This window comes from Hyperoodon ampullatus (assembly GCF_949752795.1).
Source record: "Hyperoodon ampullatus genome assembly, chromosome: 6".
Classification (NCBI taxonomy): Eukaryota; Metazoa; Chordata; class Mammalia; order Artiodactyla; family Ziphiidae; genus Hyperoodon; species Hyperoodon ampullatus.
In genome coordinates, this window is record NC_136919.1 from 112452084 (window position 1) to 112476676 (window position 24593).

General features: G+C 53.8%; 1 protein-coding gene across 3 annotated transcripts in view; it reads right to left on the minus strand.

Moving 5' to 3' along the window:
- Positions 1 to 341: 341 nt before the first annotated feature.
- The window catches only part of GFRA2 (GDNF family receptor alpha 2), a gene marked incomplete at both ends in the record, with an annotated part of 96196 nt that continues 71944 nt past the window's right edge, over positions 342 to 24593 (minus strand). For all 3 annotated transcript variants that reach the window (XM_079705949.1, XM_079705948.1, XM_079705947.1), the window contains 5 exons: positions 342 to 464; positions 1374 to 1427; positions 11427 to 11599; positions 13771 to 13911; positions 14619 to 14728. In XM_079705949.1, the coding sequence (XP_079562075.1) occupies positions 342 to 464; positions 1374 to 1427; positions 11427 to 11599; positions 13771 to 13911; positions 14619 to 14728 (601 nt within the window). The remainder of the gene's footprint in view (positions 465 to 1373; positions 1428 to 11426; positions 11600 to 13770; positions 13912 to 14618; positions 14729 to 24593) is intronic.

Sequence of the window (24593 nt, forward strand, 5' to 3'; positions counted from 1 at the left end):
AGTGGGGATGTCATCCTGGTCTCTCATGTCAGCAGGGTCCAGAGAGGAAAACACCAGAAGAAAGTGAAGGGCTTCTCTAGACCCTTGTGCCCTCCTCAGCACTGGGTTTCCCCTGCCAGGGGACCTCTGGGCCAGCTCTTAGGCTGCCCGCCTGCTTGTCTGTTTGGTTTAGAAAAACTTCTCCAGAGAAGAAACCTGGGAGGAGACAGGTTCAGAGACAAGGTGGGAAAAGACATTTTTTTTTTGCAAGGTGTGTGTGTGTCTGTGTGTGTTTCCATTTTGTCAGGCGGGTGTTCTCGTCCGTGTAGCTTTCGGAAATCTCCCAATGCGATTCCCAGAGCCTACAAGGTCAGCTTCAGCATCAGGAAGGAGACAGCGGTCAAGGCAGCCGATGGTCTGGCTCTGTGGGGGCCTGAGTTAGGTTTGACCACCCTTTTACTCCCTGGGATGATATTGGTCGTGAGCTGTGGCCAGGCAGAAGCGGGAACAGAAGCAGAGAGAAGGACAAACGAGTCAGTAGGGCTGGGATCAGGCAAAAAAAAAAAAAAAAAAAAAGACTCTGGAAGTGGAGCACTAAGGCCCCTGCCCTCCTGGTCACCCAGGGGACCCTCTTTCGCAGAGCCAGGCTTCCACGGAGCTGGGCTATGCCTCAGCTGACTACTCGGGGAACAAGGCAGCAGCCCCCAGGGCAACGGGCGGCTCTCCCTGCCTGGCTGACGCAGACCAGCGAGGACGGGGATGGTATAAAGATCTAAAGGAAGAAAGTCCCGGGGTCCACAGGACCTGCTTCTGGAGGGGGGAAGGCGGGGGTGGCGAGGGGAGAAGAGAGAAGCTCCGTTCTCCGGGTTCCTAAGTTTGTGGGAATCCCTCCTCCACTGTGGAGCCTCCGCTGCACACCCCTGTCTGAACTCTCTCTCCTTCTGCAGACTCTTACACTAACTTTACTTCTCCTCTAAGTTATATATATGCTATACATATACATAGTCACAGATCTACTCCTGGGCTGGGGCTCCTTCAAGGAAGGGCCCATGTCCTATGCCATGATTCCACCGCCTCAATGTCACAGAACCAGCACAGAGCAGGCTGCTGCGGACACCTGTGTTAAAGAGTCAGGAAGCCTTGCCAGGACCTCTGCTCAGAGTAGCTTCTTGCGTCTCACCCAAGAGACAAGTAAGGGCCCTGGCTGCAACATCTACACCCACCCACCCTCACCCCCAACAGAGTGAGCACCTTCCCAGGTCCAGGTGGGCTAGAAGCTCAGCCAGCCCAGTCCATGCAATGGAATCTGGGAGCTTCAAGTCCAAGGCTCTCCTGGAAAACAACCCACTCTGGCCCAGCCCCCGGCACCCACCCCCACTCAGGCCCTCACTCACCTCTGTGAAGCACATGCTTAACTCTTTGGAGTTATTGGTCTTCAGCCCCTGCTCCTGTGGGAGAGAAGGCGCTCGTAAGGATGGATCACCCGGGCTGGGTCTCTGGCCGGGCTTTGTCCCGTGACTCAGATGAGACGACACATTCCGTGGCCCTGCCATCCACCCCTGACATCACAGTGTACATGCAGAGGGCACTGGCAGCACAGAGACCTTTGCCCTTCTCTGACACTCTCAGTGGTTAGGGCTCTTGAAGAAGCGAGTTCTAACTCTGCTCTCCAACTTACAGCCTAATAGAGTAATAAGCCGCTCCCGGGTCCGTCTACCATACTCAGAGTTCCTCTTGATGAGGCAGGGACCATGTTTCCTTTCCTTGTATAACAGCAGCTCAATAAATGTTATACTCAGTTACTGTTTGTTAACCATGATTCATTAACATGTCTGTGAATGAATGAATGAATGAATGCCACAGATCAGAACTAGCATCCCAGTGCCAGCTCCAGAAATATCATGAGTCCTCATTGGGCTCATGGGGAAGAGAACTGTGATTGATTAGTGATGTCTGCCACTGGGGCAGGTTAGGCGGACATCTGGCCATGGTGCCAGGTGTTGGCTGTTCCATCCTAAACAGTTGTGTGGCACCTGGGAGCTCTGTGGTCCAGGTGAGGAATGAGGAAGGAAAGCTGGCTTGGTGATGACTCCAGGGTTTTCCACCCCTGGCACAGCCACCTGGATGAGGACCAGAGGGTATGTGTGATAAGCAGCCCTTTGTTGTCATCCTCATAATAGTGATCCATGGGAACCAGCTGGGAGATGCGATGTTTCTAAACTGGCCTCAAATGGCTCTGGCCACCAGAAGCAACTGGGAAGCCCAGGAAATTATGCCTAAACCACTGCTCTTGGCCAGAGGTATTAATGATGCCTTGAACATCACAGGCAATCTACCACCCAGGGCATCTGGTCAGCTAAACAAGGCCCCAGCTGTCACACAAAGGCCCCAGCCAAGAGCAGAGTCACTACCGAAGGTAGAAATGTGATCATGGGGACAATGAGTGCAGCCAAGACAGAATCAAGGACTCAACCAAGGAGGATCCTGTATAAGACCTCAGCACCAGTGACTCTGGGTGCCAAGATCTAGCCCGGCCAAGCCACCAACCTGCATCCCTGCAGAAGGGTGTGTGCTCGGAGGCCCTTGCAGACCCAAGGACTGGATTCCACTGCCCAGGACCAAGTGCAGCTCCAGATAGGGCTGTGGGAGGTCACTGCCTGATGGAGCCTGCCCACCCCACCTCAGAGGCTGCGCTGTCACCATTAGCTTACACCTGACTGCCCCCCACCATCCTCACTCGGTCACATCCCTGAGCAACTCCCAGCCCCAGCTGGGTCCCCACCTATGACATCCTGTAGCCTGTCAGGGTCTGTGCCACGCAGCCCAGCACCTATATTTCCTGGCAGGCTTTCCAGCTCTAACTGTTGCAGGTACAGCAGCTGTGTCTCCGCCCCCTCCAGGGTCCCTGTCTTCTCCCTGGCGCCCCCTCCCACAGTGCTCACTAAACAGGAGGCTGTGTGGAATCACAGGCAGACAGCTGGGGATCCCAGTCCTCACGCCCTTACCTCAACCAAGAAGCTCCATTTTGACTTGTTTTATATGTTGGAGTTATATACAGAATTATTTTTAAAAATAGTCTGTGCTTTAAAAATAAATAAGCTTTGAGAAAATAGCTAAACTAGATGACCTGTTGGCCTGACCTTCTGTGACAGGATGCCAGCTCTCAGGGAACCCCGGGTCCTGGACACAGACCTGGACACAACTTAGCCTGGTCAACCACACAGAGAGGAGCCGTGGGGGGAGGAGGTGGGATCTGAACGCTCAGCTCTGGAGCCGCCTGGGACTTGAAAGTCTCCTCTTAAGAGGGAAGACACAGGAGGGGGTGTTGGCAAATATTAGATAGGAAGCGAGAGGAAGAGGAGAAGGAGGAAAAGAATAGAAGTAAGAGGAAATGACAGGAGGGATGAAGTAGAGAAAAAAGGGAAAGACAGCACCCAAGGAGACTGGAGCACCAGGTAGGGACGAGGGGGCGGGGAGGGAGGGAGCATCGGGGGAGGGGAAGGAACAGGAGAGGACCCCTTCATCCCGTCCTCTGACCCATATTATCGTGAGAGAGGGATGCCACCTCCCAGGACCAGGGCCAAAGGAATCCGACCCACTGTGTGCTCTCTGACAGGCCACAGGGACCTGGTGGGGGAAAAGGACTGGGCTCCATGAAGATCAGGACAGGACCTCTCCCCATGCCCCTTTAGTGACCCACCTTGGATCCGTCATCCACAGCACTTGCCCAAGCCCTTCTGAACCAATGGCATTTCCATCTGGCAGGCTCCAGGGCTGACCTGCCACACACTGAACACGTGCTGAGTGGCCAGGTGACACACTGGGCTTCCTCTCACTGTCCTCAAGTACTTCCTTCAAGTGCTACAACATCCAGCTTACAGATTTTTGTCCTCAGAGACCCATCCCAGCCTTTCCTTTTTAGACTGCAGGGTCCTAAGCCTTGGTGCCCATCCCCGTGGAACAGCCCCTTGATCCAAGGAAGGACCCCAGAGGCCAGAGCCCAGGGCTCCAGTCTTGGTTCAGCCACTGACCCCCGGCAAATCCCTTCATCTACTGGCACCTCAGTTTCCTCATCTATAAAATAGCGATAGTCAAGCGAACCTCACGGAAGCACCGTGAGATACATAAGACCGTGCATGTGGCGCAGTAAAGCTCTGGACAAGTATAAACGCCCCTTAATCCCCAAGCATGATGCAGAGCGAAGCAGAGTTTGCATCCAGTAAACTCCCAGGACTGGGGCTGCAGGGTGAGACCCAGGTCAGCTGGTAGCCTGGGGCTATCCTGCTCTACCCTGAGAGCTCAGCAAGCAAAGCCAGGGAGAAGTCTGGGCCCCCAGTGGACCCCTCCACCTGACTTCCAGAAAACACAGAACAGACAGCGAAGAGGAAGTCTGCAGTAATCTCCCCCAACAGCAAGCCCAAGACCTCTCCCCCAGTCCTGGGCACACAGAACAGTGTGGGTGTTTGCCAGTCAGCCAACCTTTTCTGAAAGTGGCAGATGGGGGAAGTGCATAGAGAAAGAGGTTCCACTACCTAATGCCCAGGCCTTAGGCTCCAATTCACCGTCTCCTTCACCATTAACTCCCCCACCCCCCACCATTCCCCGCAGGGTGTTCCAAAGATGAATGAGTCACAGCCCTGCTCACACCCAGATGAGAGAAATAAACATCCACAAGGTCACCTCTACCCCAGTTCAGCAAATGGGAGGGGAAGAGGCTCTGTCTTTCCCAAGCCCCCCACGGTGCAGCTGTCCTCTGAGGTCACACACACCCCAGACCACCCTTGATGCCTATCTCACCCGATTATCTTGGTGGCAGGAAGGGAGGATGGCAGCAAAGACAAGGTTCATCCTTCTAGAAAGTTCTCCCAGAGGGGCCCTTTGCTCAGGAAGTTAGGAGGAAATTATCGTCTTCCTCCTCTTCCTTGCCATCTCTGTCCACACTCCCGAAACTGGGTCTGGCATGTCCAGGTGCCAGGGACCAAGTCCAGTGTTGTCTCTATGGGAAAACCTCTGGCCGGGGCTGGCAGGCCCTCTCCTGTGTCCCCTGCTTCTGTTCCAGGCCCCATCCCCAAATCTCAGTGGCCTGCACACACCCACCCCCAGTAACACACCTCGCCCTCCTCCACTCCCCACCATCCCCTAGTACAACCCCTCTTTTCTTACCTCTGATGACCATCGACTATCACTGACTATTGCAAAAATCTCCTAACAGGTCCCCCAGTCACTCTCCTTCGACAACCAATCTCCACCTGCTGTCAGATTATCTTCCCAAATCACACTTCTCATCACGACATCCCTGTTCAAAAGCCTTCAGCGGCCTCTCCACACTCACCAGTTCAACCTGAAAATTAGCTTTGACTTCCCACCTGCTCCTTCCCATATCAGAGCCCTGCGTTCTCCCAAACGCATGGCCTGTGTTCCTCTAGGTCAGGGGGAGGCAAACATTTCCTGCAAAGGGCCAGAGAGTAACAATTTTAGGCTCTGCCGGCCATAGCATCAGTCCCAACTTAACTGTGCCTGCAGCACGTGGACAATACATAACAATAGGGTGTGGCCCGTGTTCCAATAAAACTTAATTTCTTCAAACAGGCAGCAAGCCAGATTCAGCCGGCAGGACCCGCCCCCCTCCTCAGCGGCCCTGTGCTGTCCTGACTCCCCGTCTCTGCTCCCTCCTCGCCCACCCCTCCCAGTTCTACATCTCTGCATCTCCGTGTCCTCAATTCTCTCTGTTCCTCCAGGCCCAGCAGCAGGGTACACCTGGTCCCTAAGTCCTGTGCTTCCACTGCCAACCCAAAGCCGCCTCCCCGCTCTGCGTCCATAACGGCTTATCCAGCCCCCTGGCGCACCCATCACCCCCTGCCCCGTAATTCTCTGAGCGTGCACCCTGTCCCTCCTGCTGGTATGAGGACCAAGGTACCGGCCTCATATGCTGGTCAGCCTCAGTGCCTGGAACAGAGTGACGTGTGGTAAGAATTTACATTGAATAAATGAGGGAATGCACGGACGGATGAATAAATGAATGACTACAAGGGAGAGCCAGAGGGAGGGAAGAAAAGAAGGAATGCATCAGCCTCTCAAAGCTTTGAAACGAGCCGAATTTGTAAATCAGAAATGTATGCCTAATAGGCATACGGATACACTGACCAGCCTCTGGGTTGCATGCTCTGACAGCTACCGGCCTGCGTGCTGAGTAAGAGACCCGTCCAAGGAACAGGCAGGGGGCTGAGGAGACGGACGTGGCTGCCGGCTGCTGAGCCTGTGGCCAGCATGTGGTGAGGAGGGTTCACGGCAAGCCCTCCAAACTCATTTTTAATTCCCCCAGATGTGATGGGCACTAGCAAGGGGGAGAGCAGAAATTGGCTGGTGGAGACAAGGAAAGCAAAGGAGATTGCGTTACTAGGGCACCGCAGCCCTGCAGAAGGTGATATGACAGGGTCCCGCAAACTGGCCCAGAGCCAGTTTTTTTTTTTCGATACGCGGGCCTCTCACCGTTGTGAGAGCACAGTTTTTTTTTGTTGTTGTTGTTGTGTTGTTTTGTTTTGGGTTTGTTTTTTTTTTTTGCGGTACGCGGGCCTCTCACTGTTGTGGCCTCTCCCGTTGTGGAGCACAGGCTCCGGACGCGCAGGCTCAGCGGCCATGGCTCACGGGCCCAGCTGCTCCGCAGCATGTGGGATCTTCTTGGACCGGGGCATGAACCCCTGTCCCCTGAATCGGCAAGCGGACTCCCAACCACTGCGCCAGCAGGGAAGCCAAGGACACTGGAAACAAGCCAAGTCCAGGGAAAGTGGGAAGCCACTGCCAGTCTGCCCCGCCCACGCTGCACTGCCCCGGTCCAGGCCCCATCTTATGACAAAAGAGCCTTCTAGCCAATCCTCCTGCATCGTCACCTACTTCTTTACCTTCATACCTCACGGCACACAGAGGGCATCCATGAGAGGGAGGAAAGCTGAACAGAGTTGCCTGCGAGTCACAAAACAGACCGTTTTCTAGAACAAAAAGCAGGAAGTTCCCATAAATCCAGGAATCGGGAACTCTGGGCTCTTTCTCTTGACCTGTGTGGAGCACTCCCTCGATGCTAGGCGCTAAGCACTCGGTTATAAGGGCTCCCAAGGGGGGTGATGCGGCCCCTGCCCTCCAGGGATGCTTGTCTGGTGCGGGGAGCAGAACACGTCGTGATGGGGGCTGAAGGGAGGCAAGTGGGAGCCCTAAGCAGGGAGAAGGCAGTTCTGCCAGAGCAGAGTCAGGAGACCACGCAAGAGGTGACATCCAAGGAGGATTCAAAGGCAGAGAGCTGGAAGATAAGGAAGAGAAGGGAAGGAGACGTCCTTTGCCCAGAGGAACTGGTGAGGACAAGGGCCAGCATCTTGCTCAGCCTGGCCCTCGGGCCTACACCAGGGGTGCCTGATGGGCTTCAGAAACAAAGGATCTTAGATGAGGGCACAAGATTGATGGCCTCCTGTAGATTCCTCGCTTTAGGGACCACTGGGAAGGAGGGGGGGAATTCACACAAGGGGTGTGTGTGTGTGTGTGCGTGTGTGTGTGTGTGTGTGTGTAGCAGGGACAGAGGGAGACGCTGTTCTGCAGATTCTGCCACACTTTCTCCAAGTTCCAGAGAGCCCCAGGCTGGCAGGCCCACCCAGAGAGGGGACCACAGCCAGGAACGGAAGCATAGGAGAGCCAGACTCTAGGGAGCGTCAAGGACCACAGACACAGGGCCAACTCGGGGTCTGCCCAGCTCCCGGCTGCTCTCTGGTACCTAAGACACCCACATTTCTGCTCAGCAGCCCCTCGGTGGAGACAAGAGTCCCCCAATTCCAGACCACGCCTCACTGTGGGAAAGTCCTTTGGAGGAGCGGATTTGGAGGAAGAGTCAGCACAGTGCAGCCAGAAGAAAACTGTCCAGGAGCCGGGGGCCGGGGGTGCTGTGGACAAGTCACTGTCCTCACTGGCCTTCCATCCTTTGGGATTTGGGAAGGAGCTCTCAGAGGGCCCATGGATGCTAACATCCCATCACTCATGTGAGGTCCCCACCTGGCTACCATCTCTGGGTCAGTGAAGGAGGTTCCTAAGGCTTCCCCCCGGGTCCACCTGTGGATAAGAAGGGCAGAGGAAAGTGATCTTGCCTTTCTCTCCAGGGGTGTCTGGGGTGTGCGGCCTTCCTCTCCCTCCCTCCCTCCCTCGCTCAGCTCCCTGTCTCTGCCCTCACTCGGAGACTCCCTTCTGTGGCCATGGGTTGCTGTCATTCCCAAGGGCCCCACAAGGGCCACCACAGAGCCCTTCCAAGCTAGCAGAGCTGAGGGAGGGGGCACGGGCTGGGGAGGGACAGACCACCCATATAGCCTCCAGCCAAGCTGAGGGCAGGAACGCGGGCTTATTCCCTCTGCATGCCCAGCACCTGGCACAGAGTAGTAGGTGCTCATTTAAAAGACCGCAATTAGGACTTCCCTGGTGGCGCAGTGGTTAAGAATCCGCCTGCCAATGTAGGGGACACGGGTTCGAGCCCTGGTCCAGGAAGATCCCACATGCCGCAGAGCAACTAAGCTTGTGCGCCACAACTACTGAGCCCACGAGCCACAACTACTGAGCCCATGAGCCACAACTACTGAAGCCCACGCATGCTCCGCAACAAGAGAAGCCACCGCAATGAGAAGCCCGCGCACTGCAAGGAAGAGTAGCCCCCGCTCCCCGCAACTAGAGAAAGCCCACGCACAGCAACGAAGACCCAACACTGCCAAAAATAAAATTAAAATAAAGAAATTTTTAAAAATGAAAGAATAAAAAAAATAGAAGACTGTAATTAAAACAGAATCAGAGGCACTTCCCTTTCAGTTTCTGTAAGAAAGAACAGGGGTATGAGGGTGATGGTGGGTGGGTCCCTCTGAGGGTCTGCTTCTCTTCCATTCCTCCTGGGAGGTCCGCCCCTGCTGTCCCACCCAGAGTGACTTAGTCAACACATCCGAGTGGACGGACCCTGGGGCTAGGCCTGAGGGAGCCCCCTGCCAGACAGCCCTCCAGGATTCAAAACACCTATCACGTGTGTAAGGTTCCTCACGTAAGTCATCTCTCATGCAGATCGTGTGTTAACCCCACTGGAATCAAACCAAGTGTAAGACAAGCCCCCAGATGGTGAGTCTGCAGAAAGCCAGGCTGGGGCTGAAAGAAACCAGGCGATGGTTTAGCAAACCACTGAAGGGAAACAGCGGGGGGGTGGGAAAAAGGGAGTCTGAGTCATCAGGCACTGAGGGGGCTGCGGTGGGCATGAGACCAGGGCTTTGAACTTCTCCACGCCCACAGTGACTCTGTGGGAGTCTTAGGAAGGGTCCACAGCCCCTGCTGAGTGGGCATCTCCCCAGTGAGCCAGCCCCAAGGGGCTGGGGAGGAAGGTTGGCAGTGCCCAGAGGGACCACGCCAGAGCCTGCTCACCTGACAGGTGGCACAGCCCTGACCTGCCGAGCTGCCCGCCACTCTAGCATGAAATTGAGCTGGCAACCGTCTGTGGAGTGGCCCCCGAGCCCCGCCAGCAGCCGCTGAAGCGAGTTGAGTGTAATTAGGAGCCACCCAGGGGTGACACGGGCACCTCAGCCCAAATCAGGAGGGGCGGCCTAATGGAGGGGAGCGGGGCATGGAGGGGCCCACGCTGGGCCTGACCTGAAGGCACTTGGAGGTCAGCTGTTACAGCACAGGGTGCCCACCGGGAAGGGAAGGGGGAGAGGGCTTCCCAACCAGGACAGGCACCAGCAAGGGGTGCCTGGGGTGACCTGGACACCTCTGCCAGGCCCCATCCCTGCTCAGGTCTCATGCCAGCACTCTGAAAGCCCACTGCTCTTCATCTCTGGCTGTATTGAGGTTATATCGACCATCAAAAATTGTATCTATTTGTGAATTCCCTGGCAGTCCAGTGGTTAGGACTCTGCGCTTCCACTGCAGTTGCCCGGTTCGATCCCTGGTTGGGGAATTAAGATCCCTCAAGCCGAGCGGTGCGGCCAAAAAAAAAAAAAAAAATTGTATATTTTTAAGGTGCACAATCCAATATACATAAATATTGTAAAATACTCACCACGAGTCAATCAACACATCCATCACTTCACACTTCTACCATCTTTCATTTTTTTACTTTTTTTTTTTTTGCACTGAGAACACTTAAGGTCTATACAAATTTCAAGTACACAGTACAACACTGTCAACTACAGTCACATCACTGTAACCAGTTCTCCAGGACTTACTCATCTTGCAAGATTGAAACTTCATAGTGAGTGCCCACTGGTGATCCCACGAGCCCGCCCCACTCAGACTGGCGTCTTCATTGCCACAAGCAGCCGGGCCTGTTCCCCCGCCCCCCAAACCTATGCTCACGTTGTGCTCCCACCGACTGGACTCCAGACCCCACCCCTCCTTGGCAATTCCAGCCCCAATTCCTGCCTGAAACATCCCCTTATCCCCACCTGCACACCCTCACTGTTTCCCCCCTCCTCTGTTTTCCCTGATATTCTGCACAAGGTCTTCTTTTAAACTCTTTGTTCTATAGTATGAGTGTGTATATGAGTGTGTGTGAGAGTGTGTGAGAGAGAGTGTGTATGAGTGTGTGGAGGGGGGCTGCGTTCTGATTAGAACCAACATCCTAAGCAAAGAATCTACTGTAGCAAATGGTGTGACAGCATGAGGATAGCTCAGCAGAGAGAAAGGCTGAGTGGGGAGCCCTGTGATGTGTCTCCACAATGCCACCCACATGGTCTCCTCTTGTGGCACTGACCGCAGCCCACATCTGGTGCTTGTTGAACTGTCTGACCCTCGACAAGACCACAAGGACCACAAAACACAGGACTGCATCAGCCTCATTCACCAGTGTCTCCCTAGCATCTCACATAAGACGTCAAACTCAGTGCATGCATGACACACGTTGGATGGATGGATGCATGCATGGATGGATGCATGGATGGACGGATGGACAAACAAATGAAAATCACAGGTTTTGGAATCAGATGTAGGTCTGAAATCTTATTCCACCACTAACCAGCTGTGTGACATTGGGTGTGTCGCCTAACACCCCTGGGCTAGTTTCCTGCGTGTAAAACAAGAATCCTAACAGCGCATGGTGTGAGAATCAATGAAATAGGTAGAGTCTACTAGCGCAGTACCCAGTAATTAGTAGATGGTTAGTAAATGGTAACCATTCCATTTCTCCGGCACCCCCGTGGTATCTAGTACAATCCTGTGACAGAATAGATGTCTGATACTTGCAAGGTGATACTTAGTGAATTAATCATGAAAAACTAGCTCCCATCAGCTCTTCCTACCTCTTGGGTCCTGATCCAAAGGGAGGAACTTGAGTGCCCCATCCCTGGTCCCCAAGCTGTAATTTCCCACCTCGTCTCTGGCATCAGGTGCTTCTCTAAGCCCTCAGACTGCCCCGGCTCCATTTCCCCAGCGGCAGAGCTGCATCCCCTTACCTGGAGAGATGTGCAGGTAGTGATGACGCTGGTCCCCAGGCTGGTGCTATCACTGAGGTCATCTGGCAAAGAAGGCGTTTTCTCTACCCGAGGGGCCTGCGTGGCCTGGAACGAGGGGTTTTTAGGGGACAGGTTCACATCTGTGCCATTGCCAAAGGCCTGGATGGCGTTCCCTGTGGGGAAAGAGAGCAGGGAGACACAGAGAAATCAGGGGCGCCTCCATCACTCTGCCCCTTGCCATCCCAAACTTGACCTTCCCTGTGACAGCCCAGAGCTGGGGGCGGGGTGGAACTCGTCCAAACTAACTTGGCTGAAGCTCCCTTTCAGATAGCTACCAAGGTCTCATATCGAGAGAAGAAAAGAGCAGGTAGTGTATATATGTCCATGCCACTCTCTCACACTACCAGACATAAGGTAGATAGCTAGTGGGAAGCAGCCGCATAGCACAGGGAGATCAGCTGGGTGCTTTGTGACCACCTAGAGGGGTGGGATAGGGAGGGTGGGAGGGAGGGAGACGCAAGAGGGAAGGGATATGGGAATATATGTATATGTATAACTGATTCACTTTGTTATAAAGCAGAAACTAACACACCACTGTAAAGCAATTATACTCCAATAAAAATGTTTTAAAAAAAAGAAAAGAAAAGAGCAGGAAGGAAGTTGAAAAAGAGAAACCGGAATAAAGGAAATGTACTGGATGCGGAATGAAGAGGGAAACAGGAGGAGAAGTGGGGTGTGGGGAGCCGGGAGGCGAGGGGCAGGCAGCGTCCACGCAGTGCCCACCTTCTCTGCGGCATTCAGTATTGCAGACCACCACGCTCACGTGGCCCCCCGACGTAGTCCCCCTCCCCAGGTGGCCTCATCCACCTCCCACTCCGTCAGTTACACTAATCCACTCAGGACCAACTAATGGGACCTCTTGGACAAAACTGCGTCCCCAAGCCAAGAGCCTAAATGAAGCTCCACCTCCAAGTCCCAGGTGCACTTCAAGCTTATCATGTCACCACCTGAACTAGGCACCACTCCTTCCACTGCAACATTGCCTCCCGCTGCGTTTCCAGTCCTGACGGTGACATCTTTCTCCACCCAAGTCCCCCAAGTCAGAAACCTGGGTTACTCAGGACACTTCCCTAACCACCCGCTTGCCATCAACCAAGCCCACCTCCCCACTCCGCCCCCCGCCACTGCTCTGGATCAGTGGGTGCTGTCCTCTCCCGAGAGCGCCTACAACAACCTCTAGTGGACTCCGTGTTGGGTCACCTGTGAGAACCACATCCTTACCCCCACCCGCTCCACACCGGAACCAGAGAGTGAGCCTTCTGAAATCAGATCTGGCCATGGCACCACCTGCCGACAACCCTTCAGCGAGCTTCACACCACCTCCACTACCTGCAGGACCCTAAGATCCAAACGCCTTCAGATCTGCAAGGGCCCTCACCAGGAGGACTCTCTCCACCTGTCCAGGTGACCCTGGGCATCCTTATGCAGTGTGGCAAGGCTAAGTGGTCTGCAGTTCCTGAAACCCACCTCTGCCCAGAGCGGACTAGCAGGCCCTCCCTGCCCCTTCAGCTGACCGGTGGCCAGTGATCCCCACGTGGGTCAGCTTCTGAGATGCCTTCAGGGGGCCCCTCCTCCAGGCTGACTCGGGCAGCCCCACCCTGGGCTTCTGCAGACCCCTCTGCAGACCTCCACCCTAGCACGGTTCCTCCCCCACCCTACCGTGATGGCTGTGACCCCCTGACGGTGCACCTCCTTCAGAGGGTGAGCTGCTCAATGACAAGCACTGTGACTTCCATCTATAACCCCCCAGTGCTGTCAGAAAGGCAGGATGGACAGAAGGACGGAAGGAAGAAAAGAGGGCAGGAAAGGGGGAGGAGATCTCCACGTGGGTGTGGATAGCGAGGGTGTCAGACTAGAAAGATCAGGCAGGCAGAGCTTGTAGCTGACCTTTCCTTCTCTCTAGCCTTCAGATTAGGAGTTTGATGAAACTCCAATGCCAAGGGGAAATCGATCCTTAAAGGGAAAAGTGACAGATGCTAAGACCTCACCACAGGGCTGTGCCTGAAGGAACCTGGCTGAGACTGTCAGGATAACAGACCAGAAACCTTCAGCCTTGACTTGACATAGGTGGAAGGCCTCCAGTGGCCTCCAGGCAGCTCCGGGTGAGTCTCCAAGAGCACAAAACCCATGGTCTCCGCAGGCAACCCCCCTGCTGGAGAAGCCCCGCAGGCATCACTGGCCACTGCCCGGGGGAAGGAGGGAATGGTCAGGCAGAGCTCCAGGGCCCCCGGGGATAGGAGGGCTGGGGGTGGCTGCTGGCTGGGGAGGACGTGGCAGGACTCACGGAGGCACGGGTTCTCAGTGAAATCCCTCAGGAACTTCTCACACTCCTCCTCCATGTTTCCGCTCCCACGACAACTGCACCAGGGGGACACCACGATGCCAGTGGGGCTGGAGTCCACGTAGTTGGGTGTTATATCGAACCCTAGGCAGGGAGAAAGGGAGGCAAAGGAGAGAGGAACAGTAAGGCTTCCCCTCGGGCCCCCAGACCCCAGGCCCATCAGAGAAGAGGCTTCGGACATCCCCCTCCCTCCCATCCACCTGCCCCTCAACACACATATATCCCAGCTCACATTCCAAACCACGGGGGTCAGCAGGGGGCCATGACATAAAGGACAGACCAGGGTGGCAGAGGGGATACCCAGGAGCCCCCCCACCCCCGCACCCGAGAGCACGGGCCCTCGCTTTCTCTTTCGCCAACAAGCAGGGCTTGTGTCCTCCAGTCAGGGAGGCTAAGGCTCTCTCTTGGGTTTGGATCCCAGTGCCAACGTTGACCAGCAGGGTGAACCTGCACAAGTTACTTAGCTTCCCCAAGCCTCAGTTTTCCCATCTGTAAAATGGAGCCCCACCCCCTGCCTAGTAAGGGCTGCCGTGAGATTTAAATAAGACAGTCCACGTAAACTGCTTAGCACAGCGTCTGGATTGTTGCACAATGAATGTTACCCTTTCTTCTTATTTTGGAAGCTTCAAAGGCCCCTGGGGCCTCCTCCCCCATGATAAAGCTCCGGCTCCCATCACAGCAGAGAGGGGCCAGCTCAGGCTGTCCACCCGCCAGCCCTGAGCTGGGCCACGGTCCCTAACTGAGCTTGGGGCAGCCGGAAGCCACCGAGAGCCCGGGTGGGGGCGGCTTACCGATCATGCCGGCGTAGGAGCCCAGACACGCCTGGTAATTGTCGGTGGGGCAGCTGGTGAGCGTCCGGTAGGAGGCACGACAGTTGGCGTGGAAGTCCGCCAGCCGGGACCTGGGGTCAAGAGAAGACCCATCGGACAGCAAGTTAGTCTGGCGGCCCTCCCGCTTCCCCGGCGGCAGAGCGGCTCCTCCACGGCCTCCCAGGGTGGGAAGAAGCCAGGAAGACAGAGAGGAGGAAGATGGAGGGAAAGAAGCTTGGAGGGCTTTAGGCTAGGAGCTCCTTGAGGACAGGACTTCTTGGAGACCCAGGCACCCAGGTTTGGCAAGGCCTGCTCTGAATGGGTCTCTCCGTCGGAGGAACACAGAGGGAACCCGGGTGGGTTTGCTGAGAATGCCTGGGACCCAGGCAGGAAGGCCAGGCCCTGCTTCCTGCTCAACCCACTGCTGGTGACCTTTCCCAAGTCCTCCAACACAGCACCACTGCCACTCACAGAATGAGCACAATAATCCCCGCCCAGACACTTCATAGAATCCATCTGGGGGTCAAAGGGGACAGCCCCCAGGGAGGTTAAAGAAAGAGTCCCCTTAGGACGAGACATCCCCTGGGCATTCCTGACCAATCTCTTTTGCATCAAATCAGAGCAAAGCCTCCCCTGCCGTCCCTCCACCAGCTTCCCCATCCTGCAAAGCAGAATCAGCCTTTTCTTCCCCTGGTGATGTAAGCTGTCATCATCCGTTCCTCTCTGTCAGTGCAGATAAAGCTGCTTTGTAACCACCTGCACACAGCTCTGTGCTCCCCACTCGACCATGAGCTGCCTAAAGGCAGCTGCTGTCTGACCCGGTCTGTCTCCAGCCCCCAGCACCTGGATGCCGAGGTCACAGGGAGCCCAGGACACCCAAGTCCAACCTGCACAGCAATTCCCATTCCTTCTTCTTCCTGCCCTAGCACCCTGGCCCCAGGCTGTTACCATCAATCAGCCCAGGCCACCGCCCACCTCCCCACCCACCGGGGCTTCCTATAGGCGAGCGCACTTTGCCACAAGGTCCTCGCCATCATATCCCGAGTGTCTCACAGCAGCTGCAGGCAGCAAGTACCAAGGTCTCGTTCACTGGTGTTCTCCCGGTGATGGGCACATAGTAGGACCTCGACAATACGGGCTCGGTGAGAACACTACAGTAGCCACAGGAAGGACCAGAACCCAGGCCATCTGCCTCCCTGCCCAAGCCCTTTCCATACCGTGAGATACCTCACAAAGCCATCCCAGAGGTCACCCCGAATTCAGCTCCCTTGCTTCTCCACTGGAACTCTATCTGTATCAGGAAGGAGCAGATAGACAGAAAGACAAGAAGTTGAGAGAGACAAGGACAGCCCTAAGAGGAATGCTCTCAACACAGAGGCGGCTCCTTGGGTCCCACCTGGTTTGCCTGGAGGCCCCACAGTCCCAGGAGAGGGGGTTTAGGAGACCGAGGAAGCTCTCCAGAGTGATTTGACCCCAAAGGGACCTTGAGTGTCCCTGGATCCCTGCAGCCCGCAGAGGCAGCAAGGTGCTGGAGATGGAAGGTGAGCTCCCAGCTGAGAGCTGGGGGCGAGGTCTCACTTCAGCTCCGCCCCATCTTGCTGCGAGACCTCAGATGAGTCCTTGCTTCTTGGGGACTCATTTGCCTTATTTATCCAAGGAATAAAAAGTATTTTCACAGTCAGGGAAGATGAAAAAGTTCTGGAGATGGATGGTGGTAATGGCTGTATAACAATGGGAGTGCACTGAACGCCACTGAGCTGTACATTTAAATATGGTGGAAACGGTCAATTTTAGGTTGTGTGTAATTGACCGCGATAAAAACGTGACTTAAGAAGAGGTCCTTTCACATCCACCTTTTATCACATAATCCTCACAGAAACTTTGCCAAGATCTGCCAAGCAGTTGTTATCACCATCCTCCTTCACAGAGGAGGAAGTTGAGCCTAAGAGAAGCTGAATAACTTGCCCAAGACCCCAGAGCTTCTGAGCAGCGGAGCCCAGACTCCAGCCCAGAACCCCAACAATAGGGCTACCCCTTCCGGCAGGTCCTCCACCCACATCCTGCTCCTCTATAAAAGTATCTTGTCCTCATAGGAAAAGAGAAGGAAAGTGTCTCCGCCCTCCCTCCTGCCCGTAAATCATACCCTCTATCTCCTCACCACCCAGTCCCCAAAACAGGGAAAAGCAGCATTTCCAACCAAGCCCCCAGCCCCTGCAGAATGACACTTGGTCTTGAATGGCCAGACCGGAGTCTGTCCTGCTCCGTGAACTAGCAAATGGATGAAGGTCAATGAGAGATGGTCTCTGCCCACACCCCGGACCTCCAGAGACCTGTCAGGGGGCCAGGAGGGGACACAGACTTAATAGGTAAAGGAGACTGGGAGGCCAACAAACCAAAATCTCTAAGCAGCTATCGTGGGTTGAACTGTGTCACCCAAAGAGCTAGGTCCACATCCTTGGTACCCGTGAACCTGACCTTACTCAGAAATAAGCTCTTTGCAGATGTAACCAAGATGAGGTCACCGTGGATTAGGGTGGGCCCCCAATCCAGTGTCTGGTTTCCTTATAAGAAGAAGAGCAGAGACACAGACACAGAGTGAGAATGCATGTGAAGACCAAGGAAGCATTTGGAGCGAGGCGCCTACAAGTCCAGGAATGCCAAAGATTGCCGGCAACACCAGAAGCTAAGAGGAAGGCATGGAACAGATTCTCCCTTCAAGCCTTCACAGGGAGCACAGTCCTGCCAACACCTTGATTTTGGACTTCTGGCCTCCAGAATTGTGAAAAAATCAGTGCCACCCACTTGTGGCACTCTGTTCCAGCAGCTAGGGAAATGAATACAGCACCTTCAAAGATTTCACTGTTTGTTTTGGCTAAATTTCTCCCTCCAGAAGGAGCCAAGGGGCTGTGGTCAGGCCCTGCAGTGAGGAGGACCATAGGGGTCAGCATGAAGCCACATCCGAGCTCCTGCAGGGTGTGGGGCTGCGAGATGACAAGCAGAGCTGCTAGGGGTCATCTCCTCCCCACCAAAGAGACGTTCTAATAGGATCTCTTAGCCAAAATACAGGAGTCCATTCTAATGTCATTTGATCACACAGAGAGCCCAAGCCCCTCCTACCACCTCCCCAATGCTCACCATCAGTCCAGCCCGTGAAGCCCTGTCTGCCCCTCCAGCCACATGGACTTCATCTACCTCTGTATTCCAGCTACACATATAGTCTGGACCAGTCAATTGCATACTTAATTGCATACAGATTAACTGATATTGCCCTGTTTGCTCTCTCCAACTGGAGCACACATTCCCAAAGTGGCAGACTCTTGTGATTTCTTCATCCATATCCTCCAAACCCCTCTGGGCAAGTGGTAGATATCCATTCATCTTTTCTCCAAATACGTATTGAAGCCCTGCCATGTGACTGACAGAACGAGGAGAACGATGGGAACGGCACGCATGTCAGTGCCATGTCAGGAAGATAATTCCAGCTGATGGGGTCAGGGCTCCACAGAGATCAATGCCGGCTCACCATCCCGGAGGAGCGTGCCACCTGCTGCAGCAGACCTGAGAGCCCAGCTCCAACCTCACGGAAGCTCCGCTCCCCACCCTGCACGCAGGGCCTCACCTCCCTTCTGCAAGGCCGGTTCTCCAATCGCTGACATTAAGAACCTCAAGGGTCTTGCTGTCCTCACCATCCATGAGGCTCCTTAAAATATCACTGGAGGGCTTCCCTGGTGGCGCAGTGGTTGAGAGTCCGCCTGCCGATGCAGGGGACGCGGGTTCATGCCCCGGTCCGGGAAGATCCCACATGCCGCGGAGCAGCAGGGCCCATGAGCCATGGCCGCTGAGCCTGCGTGTCTGGAGCCTGTGCTCCGCAATGGGAGAGGCCACAACAGTGAGAGGCCCGTGTACCGCAAAAAAAAAAAAAAAAAAAAAAAAATCACTGGGTCCCAGGCTGGAGACGGAGGGAACGTGTGAAAATGGGAGTATGATGCCCGCAGAGAGAGACAAGGTCATCCAGAGAGAAGGGGTGGGTAAAGGAAGTAAGCCAGGACACAGAAAGTGAAAGAGTTCCAACACCAGGTGCAGTGGAACAGTGAGACCCCTCAGTGAGGAGGGGAGGGCAGATCCAGCTGCTGGGAGAGACGGGAGCAGCTGTCACACAACCGCATTCAGTCTACGGCTCACCTGCTGTGTGACCTTGGGCAGGCCTGGTGTGTCTCTGTGCTCAGCGTCCCCAGTTATCAAATGGGGTGGGCTGTGCCTGCCTACCTCCCTCACGGGATACGTGGGAGAGCTGGGGCACAGAGTGGAGACACCGTCCTTATCTTTCTTCTCTACCCAGATGTCTCATCCCCAGCACCGTGCTTGCCACAAACAGGGAGTAGTTTTTCCTGTGTCTGATGTAGAAGAAAAATACCTGTTCACCCCTCCGAGGCGGGTCTGGACCCCTCACAAGGCAATGTGAGCCTATCGGGGAGAGACAGCTCCCTCTCTCTCCCCACCAGGCTCCAGAGTCACCCTGCTGGACCGAAATGAACAATGGCCTCCCTGCCCCACGTCATTCTCCATGCCACGCCGAGGACACAGGAGAAGCAGCACAGACCCCTTTGCCAGACCTTGGGCGACCAATGGGGAAAGGCCACCTCGCTCCTGGGAGGCTACAGCCTACGTCCTTTACAGCAGCCCTGTGGCTCTCCTCAGAGCACAGGGTGGGGAGGGAGAGGAGCTAAGGGCAAGGGTGGAGGGAGGGGAGGCAGCCAGGCCTTCTGTTGCCCCATTTCTCTGTCCTCAGCATCCAGGCAGTCTTGGCAAGCCAGAGTGACAAATGGGGCCGCTTAGGAGGACGCCGTGTCCAAGTCTCCAGGAGGCCTTTGCTTGCTCAAGTTCCCTCTGTCCCTTAAGTCACACCAAAGTCCATAGCAGCCGGCTCCCTCCACCGGCAGGCGAGACCAGCGGGGCCAATTTCCTTCAAGCCCATGACACTCTCAACTCCAGCCATGAGTGAGTCAGTCCCGTCCTGGTAGGTACAGTCTCCAAGGCAAATGTTATCCTTTTCATAGTGCACAGTGAGCCAGCTGGGGACCTCGGGCCAGATGCCACTCGTCCCTGCTGACGCCAGGAGGTCCCCAGTCTCTTGGATTCTGTTCTCACTTCCAGGAACAGCCTTTTCCTAGACCAGCCTCATGGCTTCTCAGATTTCTGCCTTGAAGAGCCCCCATAGGAGGGATGGCATAAAAGAAAGCATGAGAGAGAGACAGACAGACAGACAAAGAGAAAAACAGAGAGCCAGCAAGAGAACCAACAATGAACACGAGCCAGGTCCATCTCAGCAAGATGGAGTAAAGACTGCCAAATGAGCTCAGGACAGCAGGTGGATCTGTCCAAAACACACAGACCCTCTTTGGGCTTGTTCCATCAGCAGCTGTAGCCTATTCAATGACAGGAAAGTGGCAAGAGAGGTAGAGAGAGACATCTGACCCCCAGTTTTATTAAACAGTCACCAGATTAAATGCAGGACGTCCATTTAATTTGAATTTCAGATAAACAATGAAGATTTTTTTTAGTATAAGTACATCCCATGCAATATCTGGGATATACTTATACCAAACAGTTTTTCGATGTTTGTCTGGAATTCAAGTTTAACTGGGTAGCCTGTATTTTTATTAGATCTGGCAACCCTATTTGATGGGCAGATGTGTTCCTGAAAGGAAAAAAGAGGCAAAACTGGAAGTGCCAAGGTCAACCCACATAAGCAGAATCATCCAAAACTGGAGGAGTGGGGATGGGAGAGGGTGGACTTCCTATAGCTCAGTGGTTCTTAAAGTGTGGTCCGCAGACCCACAGCATCAGTGTAAAACTGGGGAATTCTTAGAAATGCAAATTTTCCAGATCCCACCCCAGATATAACAGATCTTAAATCTAGGGGCAGGGCCCAGCAATCTTTATTTTAACCAGCCCTCCAGGTGATTCTGATGCAGGTAAAAGTTGGGGTACTGAAGCAAATCTGCACAGGCTTCAGAGCTGGGATTGTGGGAACCCTCCAGACTCCACTCCCTGGTCTCAGCTTTAAATATACCTACGATATAGCCCAGCCCACAGAAGAAAGTAATGCTGCAGGCTGTAGCCCAAGAAGGTTCACAGTTACAAGACTGTGCATGTTTGTACACACACGCGCACACACACACACACACACATTCCTATCCCCATACAAACACAGTTACACTTGGGTACACACCTCTCACTTCTTTTCTTTGGCCTTAGCCAAGAAAGTACAGGTACTTGTTATCAACAAATCTCTCCCTGGGTGCAGATTGTAAACACCTTCCCAAGCACAAAGACCCTTCTCAAATCTGTCTGGCCTAGAATAATACTATGGTAAATTGCTCCCCCGAACTCCAAAGCGTTCCAATGCTGGCCAATATGTGGCTTTAGGGTCTGAAGCTCTTGGCCAAGTTCCCATTTATCAGGTTATACCTGTTATGCTGCTGCCACAGAAACCCATGGCTTTCTACTGGTTTAGAATTGGAGGAGGAGTAAAGGAAGCTAATATTTACTGAGGATACACCGTGTGCCAGTCGTGGTTATCACATTTCACTTTCTGAACAATCCCACAAAGTAGACATATTTCACAGTGAGGACACGGCCGCTCCAAGAGGTAGGTCACACGGTCACACACCCTACAGCCAGCAAAGCAGGGCCAGGCACCTGCCAGTGAGGACAGGGTCTTTCTCTGGCTCTGCTGCCATGACCTGCCCCCACTAACAATGCTTCCAGATGGCTGCCACCAGCACTGCTGCATGCTGATGAACAGGGCACTTGAATATCTTATGGAGGAGAAAAAGGGTTCCCAAGAAATGCAAATTACTCATGATGGTCTTCAGAGACAATTTAGGGGAACACAGAGGAAATGGCTTTCATAGACCCAAGACCCTCTGGAATGGCTTTCCGAGGTCCCCTCCAGTGGCGCAGGGCATGGTTAAGTAGGCTCAATGTTACGTGACACTGAGAAAGGGGAAAATGGATTTACCCCACGTGCCTGTTTTCTGACGCCTCCAGGGCTCCCTGTGGACAGGCTGAGCCCCCGTCCTTTCCTGCCTGTTCCCGAGGACTACCGCCACTGGTCTCATGAAATCAAGAATCCACTTGGCTTCCTTCCCTCCTGTTTATTCTTTAAGTGTACATGGATACTTATTCTTTCTGCCTAGAACAGCAGCTCCCCTTAGGGGGTGGGTTGAGGACTTCCTCCTCAGGCCAGGTAGTTCGTACAGGCTGTCCACCGTGGCACTCCACCATCCGGGGCCACAGGTGGACACGTGACCCAGGCTTGGCCCACCACACAGCTCTCTTCCTGGCCACACTGACTAGTCTAGGTATAAGGAAGTAACACAAGCCAGGCCAAGCAGAACCCTGCCCAGAGACTTTCCTAATGGAGCAAAGAAGAACATTCTTTTCTTTCTGGTTATAAGACACTATGGATGTGAGCCCAGATAAATTGGGACCGTAGATCTAGCCTCGTGGTCACAGTAAGGATAAGCATGCAGCTAACCTGCAGAGAGAAACAGAAACTAGAGACAAGGAGAGACAGAGGGAGACCTATTTGTATGAGTCCTGGAATACGCTCCTGCCCTTTCTTTTTTTTTTTTTTTTTTTTTTTTTTTTTTGCGGTATGTGGGCCTCTCACTGTTGTGGCCTCTCCCGCTGCAGAGCACAGGCTCCGGACACGCAGGCTCAGCGGCCATGGCTCACGGGCCCAGCCGCTCCGTGGCATGTGGGATCCTCCCGGACTGGGGCACGAACCCGCGTCCCCTGCATCAGCAGGCGGACTCTCAACCACTGTGCCACCTGGGAAGCCCTCCTGCCCTTTCTATATTTTATTGGAAGCCAACAGATTCCTTTTTAATTTTTCTTAAGGTAGTTGGGTCTCTGTCACTTAAAACAGAAAAATTCTTGGGAATTCCCTGGCAGTCCAGTGGTTAGGACTCCGCGCTTCCAGTGCAGGGGGCCCAGGTTCTACCCCTGATCAGGGAACTAAGATCCTGCAAGCCACGTGGCACGGCCAAAAAAGAAAAAGAAAAAAAGAAAAATTCTTCACTACTGCTTAGCTTTGCTCTCTGATTTTATCTGATCTTCTTTGTCCAAGTTCAAAGCAAATAAAAAAGGCACACACTGAAAGGGACACACACCAAAAACCAAACCCACAAAGGGTCTATCTAATCCACATGAAAGAGACAGGATCACAGGAACACTTCAGTGGGAGTAACTTGGAAAACCAATGATGGTACAATTCATGAAGGAAGACAGACCTGGCCTTGGATTCTTTCCTAGAGAGGAATGGTTCAGATGGGTAAGCCACAGAAAGCCACATCGCTATTGAAAATGACAAGGACATAGAGGATACCAACATGTGAAAATTTAAACATGAAATCATGTTAAGGGATAAAATGCAGGAGACCAGATACTTTATGCACCCTGGTTACGGAACAGGGGAACATGGTGAGTGTGTGAACTGACACGATCCAGAATTAAATTTCAGAAGATGCTAATAGAATACACTGTTTATTACGTGCTCTTTTAATAAAGCTGCTTTAAGATGGTAATTATTTCTTTACATTTAATGGAATGAGGCCCCAGGAATCCTGCGTTTTTATGAACAATGATTTCTCGAAGGCTTTGGTTAGAGAAAATGTTATTGGTTCCAGAAGCATCAGCAAATGCGACTGACCCTAGATCCCAAAAGAAAGAGGCTGAGAGAGAAAAGTTACCCATCTCAGAGCACTGGCCCCTCACTCCAGGGCAGCTCCGAGTCCTAGGAGCTTGCAGGTGAGAGAGCTTGACGCCACACTGGCAGATGCAGACTGATGCCACACTGGCAAATGCAGGTTAGAACCCTTCTGGACCTGACCAAGAGCTCAAGGCAGACTACTGCAAGGAGAAATGTTTGCTCCCTTTCCCCAGGAGGTCCTGAACTCTGAGAGAACCCCACCCCTCTACAGAAGGAGGCCCACCCGTGAGGTCCAATTTCTGACATCTTGTCATCCTTGTTGGGTCTGAATGTTGGCTCAGCTCTGTGGCCTGGACAAGGTCATTAAACATCTCCAGGTTTCCTCATCTGCAAAACGGAGGTTATAATATACTTACCTCCTCGTACAGCGGGGACGAGGATTGTATGAGCAAATAGATGATGCTGCCCCCTCAACCCCTGCTACACTGTTATCGAGATTAGGGGACTGCTGAGCATGGGACACTGTGTAGAAGGCATGAGCTCTCCCTTCAGGCCAAAGGAGTATAATATCTGTGATCTATTAACAAGCATCTCCTGCATTTACCCCGAGTCACACAAAGTACTTCCACTAACACCACCACACTTTACCCTGACAACAATTCTCTGAAGTTAGCATGATTATCCCCGTTTTACAGGTAAGGAAATAGAGGCATAGAGAGGTTAAGTAACTCACTTAATAACACAGCAGCAAGGCACAAGACTTAGCTTCAAATCTTAGCTCCAAAGCCCGTGGGTCTTCCCCGCCACCCCACTGCCCCCACCCTTACCCAGCCCTCTCTTTTCTCAACCCACTGCTCCCTCCCCTTCTCCCAGCATGTGGCAGCCGCAAAAGGAGAAAGGCTTATTTCTCTTCTGGTGTCATCCGTGGGAATCAGTGAGGTGCTACTTTCCTCCTTGGCCCCCCTTTTTCCATCCAGTCTGGAGCTCACTCAGCATCTCCTCTCTCCTCCCAGTGAGCTATGAGGGCATCCAGAGGAAATGACCTGGAGATGGCTGTGGTTGGAGCCACTGGACCCCAGATGACCAGAAGCAATCAATTAGACCCAGGCCACCATCAAAAGACTGGCATGCAGGCTTCCCTGGTGGCACAGTAGTTGAGAGTCCGCCTGCCGATGCAGGGGACACAGGTTCGTGCCCCGGTCCAGGAGGATCCCACGTGCCGTGGAGCGTCTGGGCCT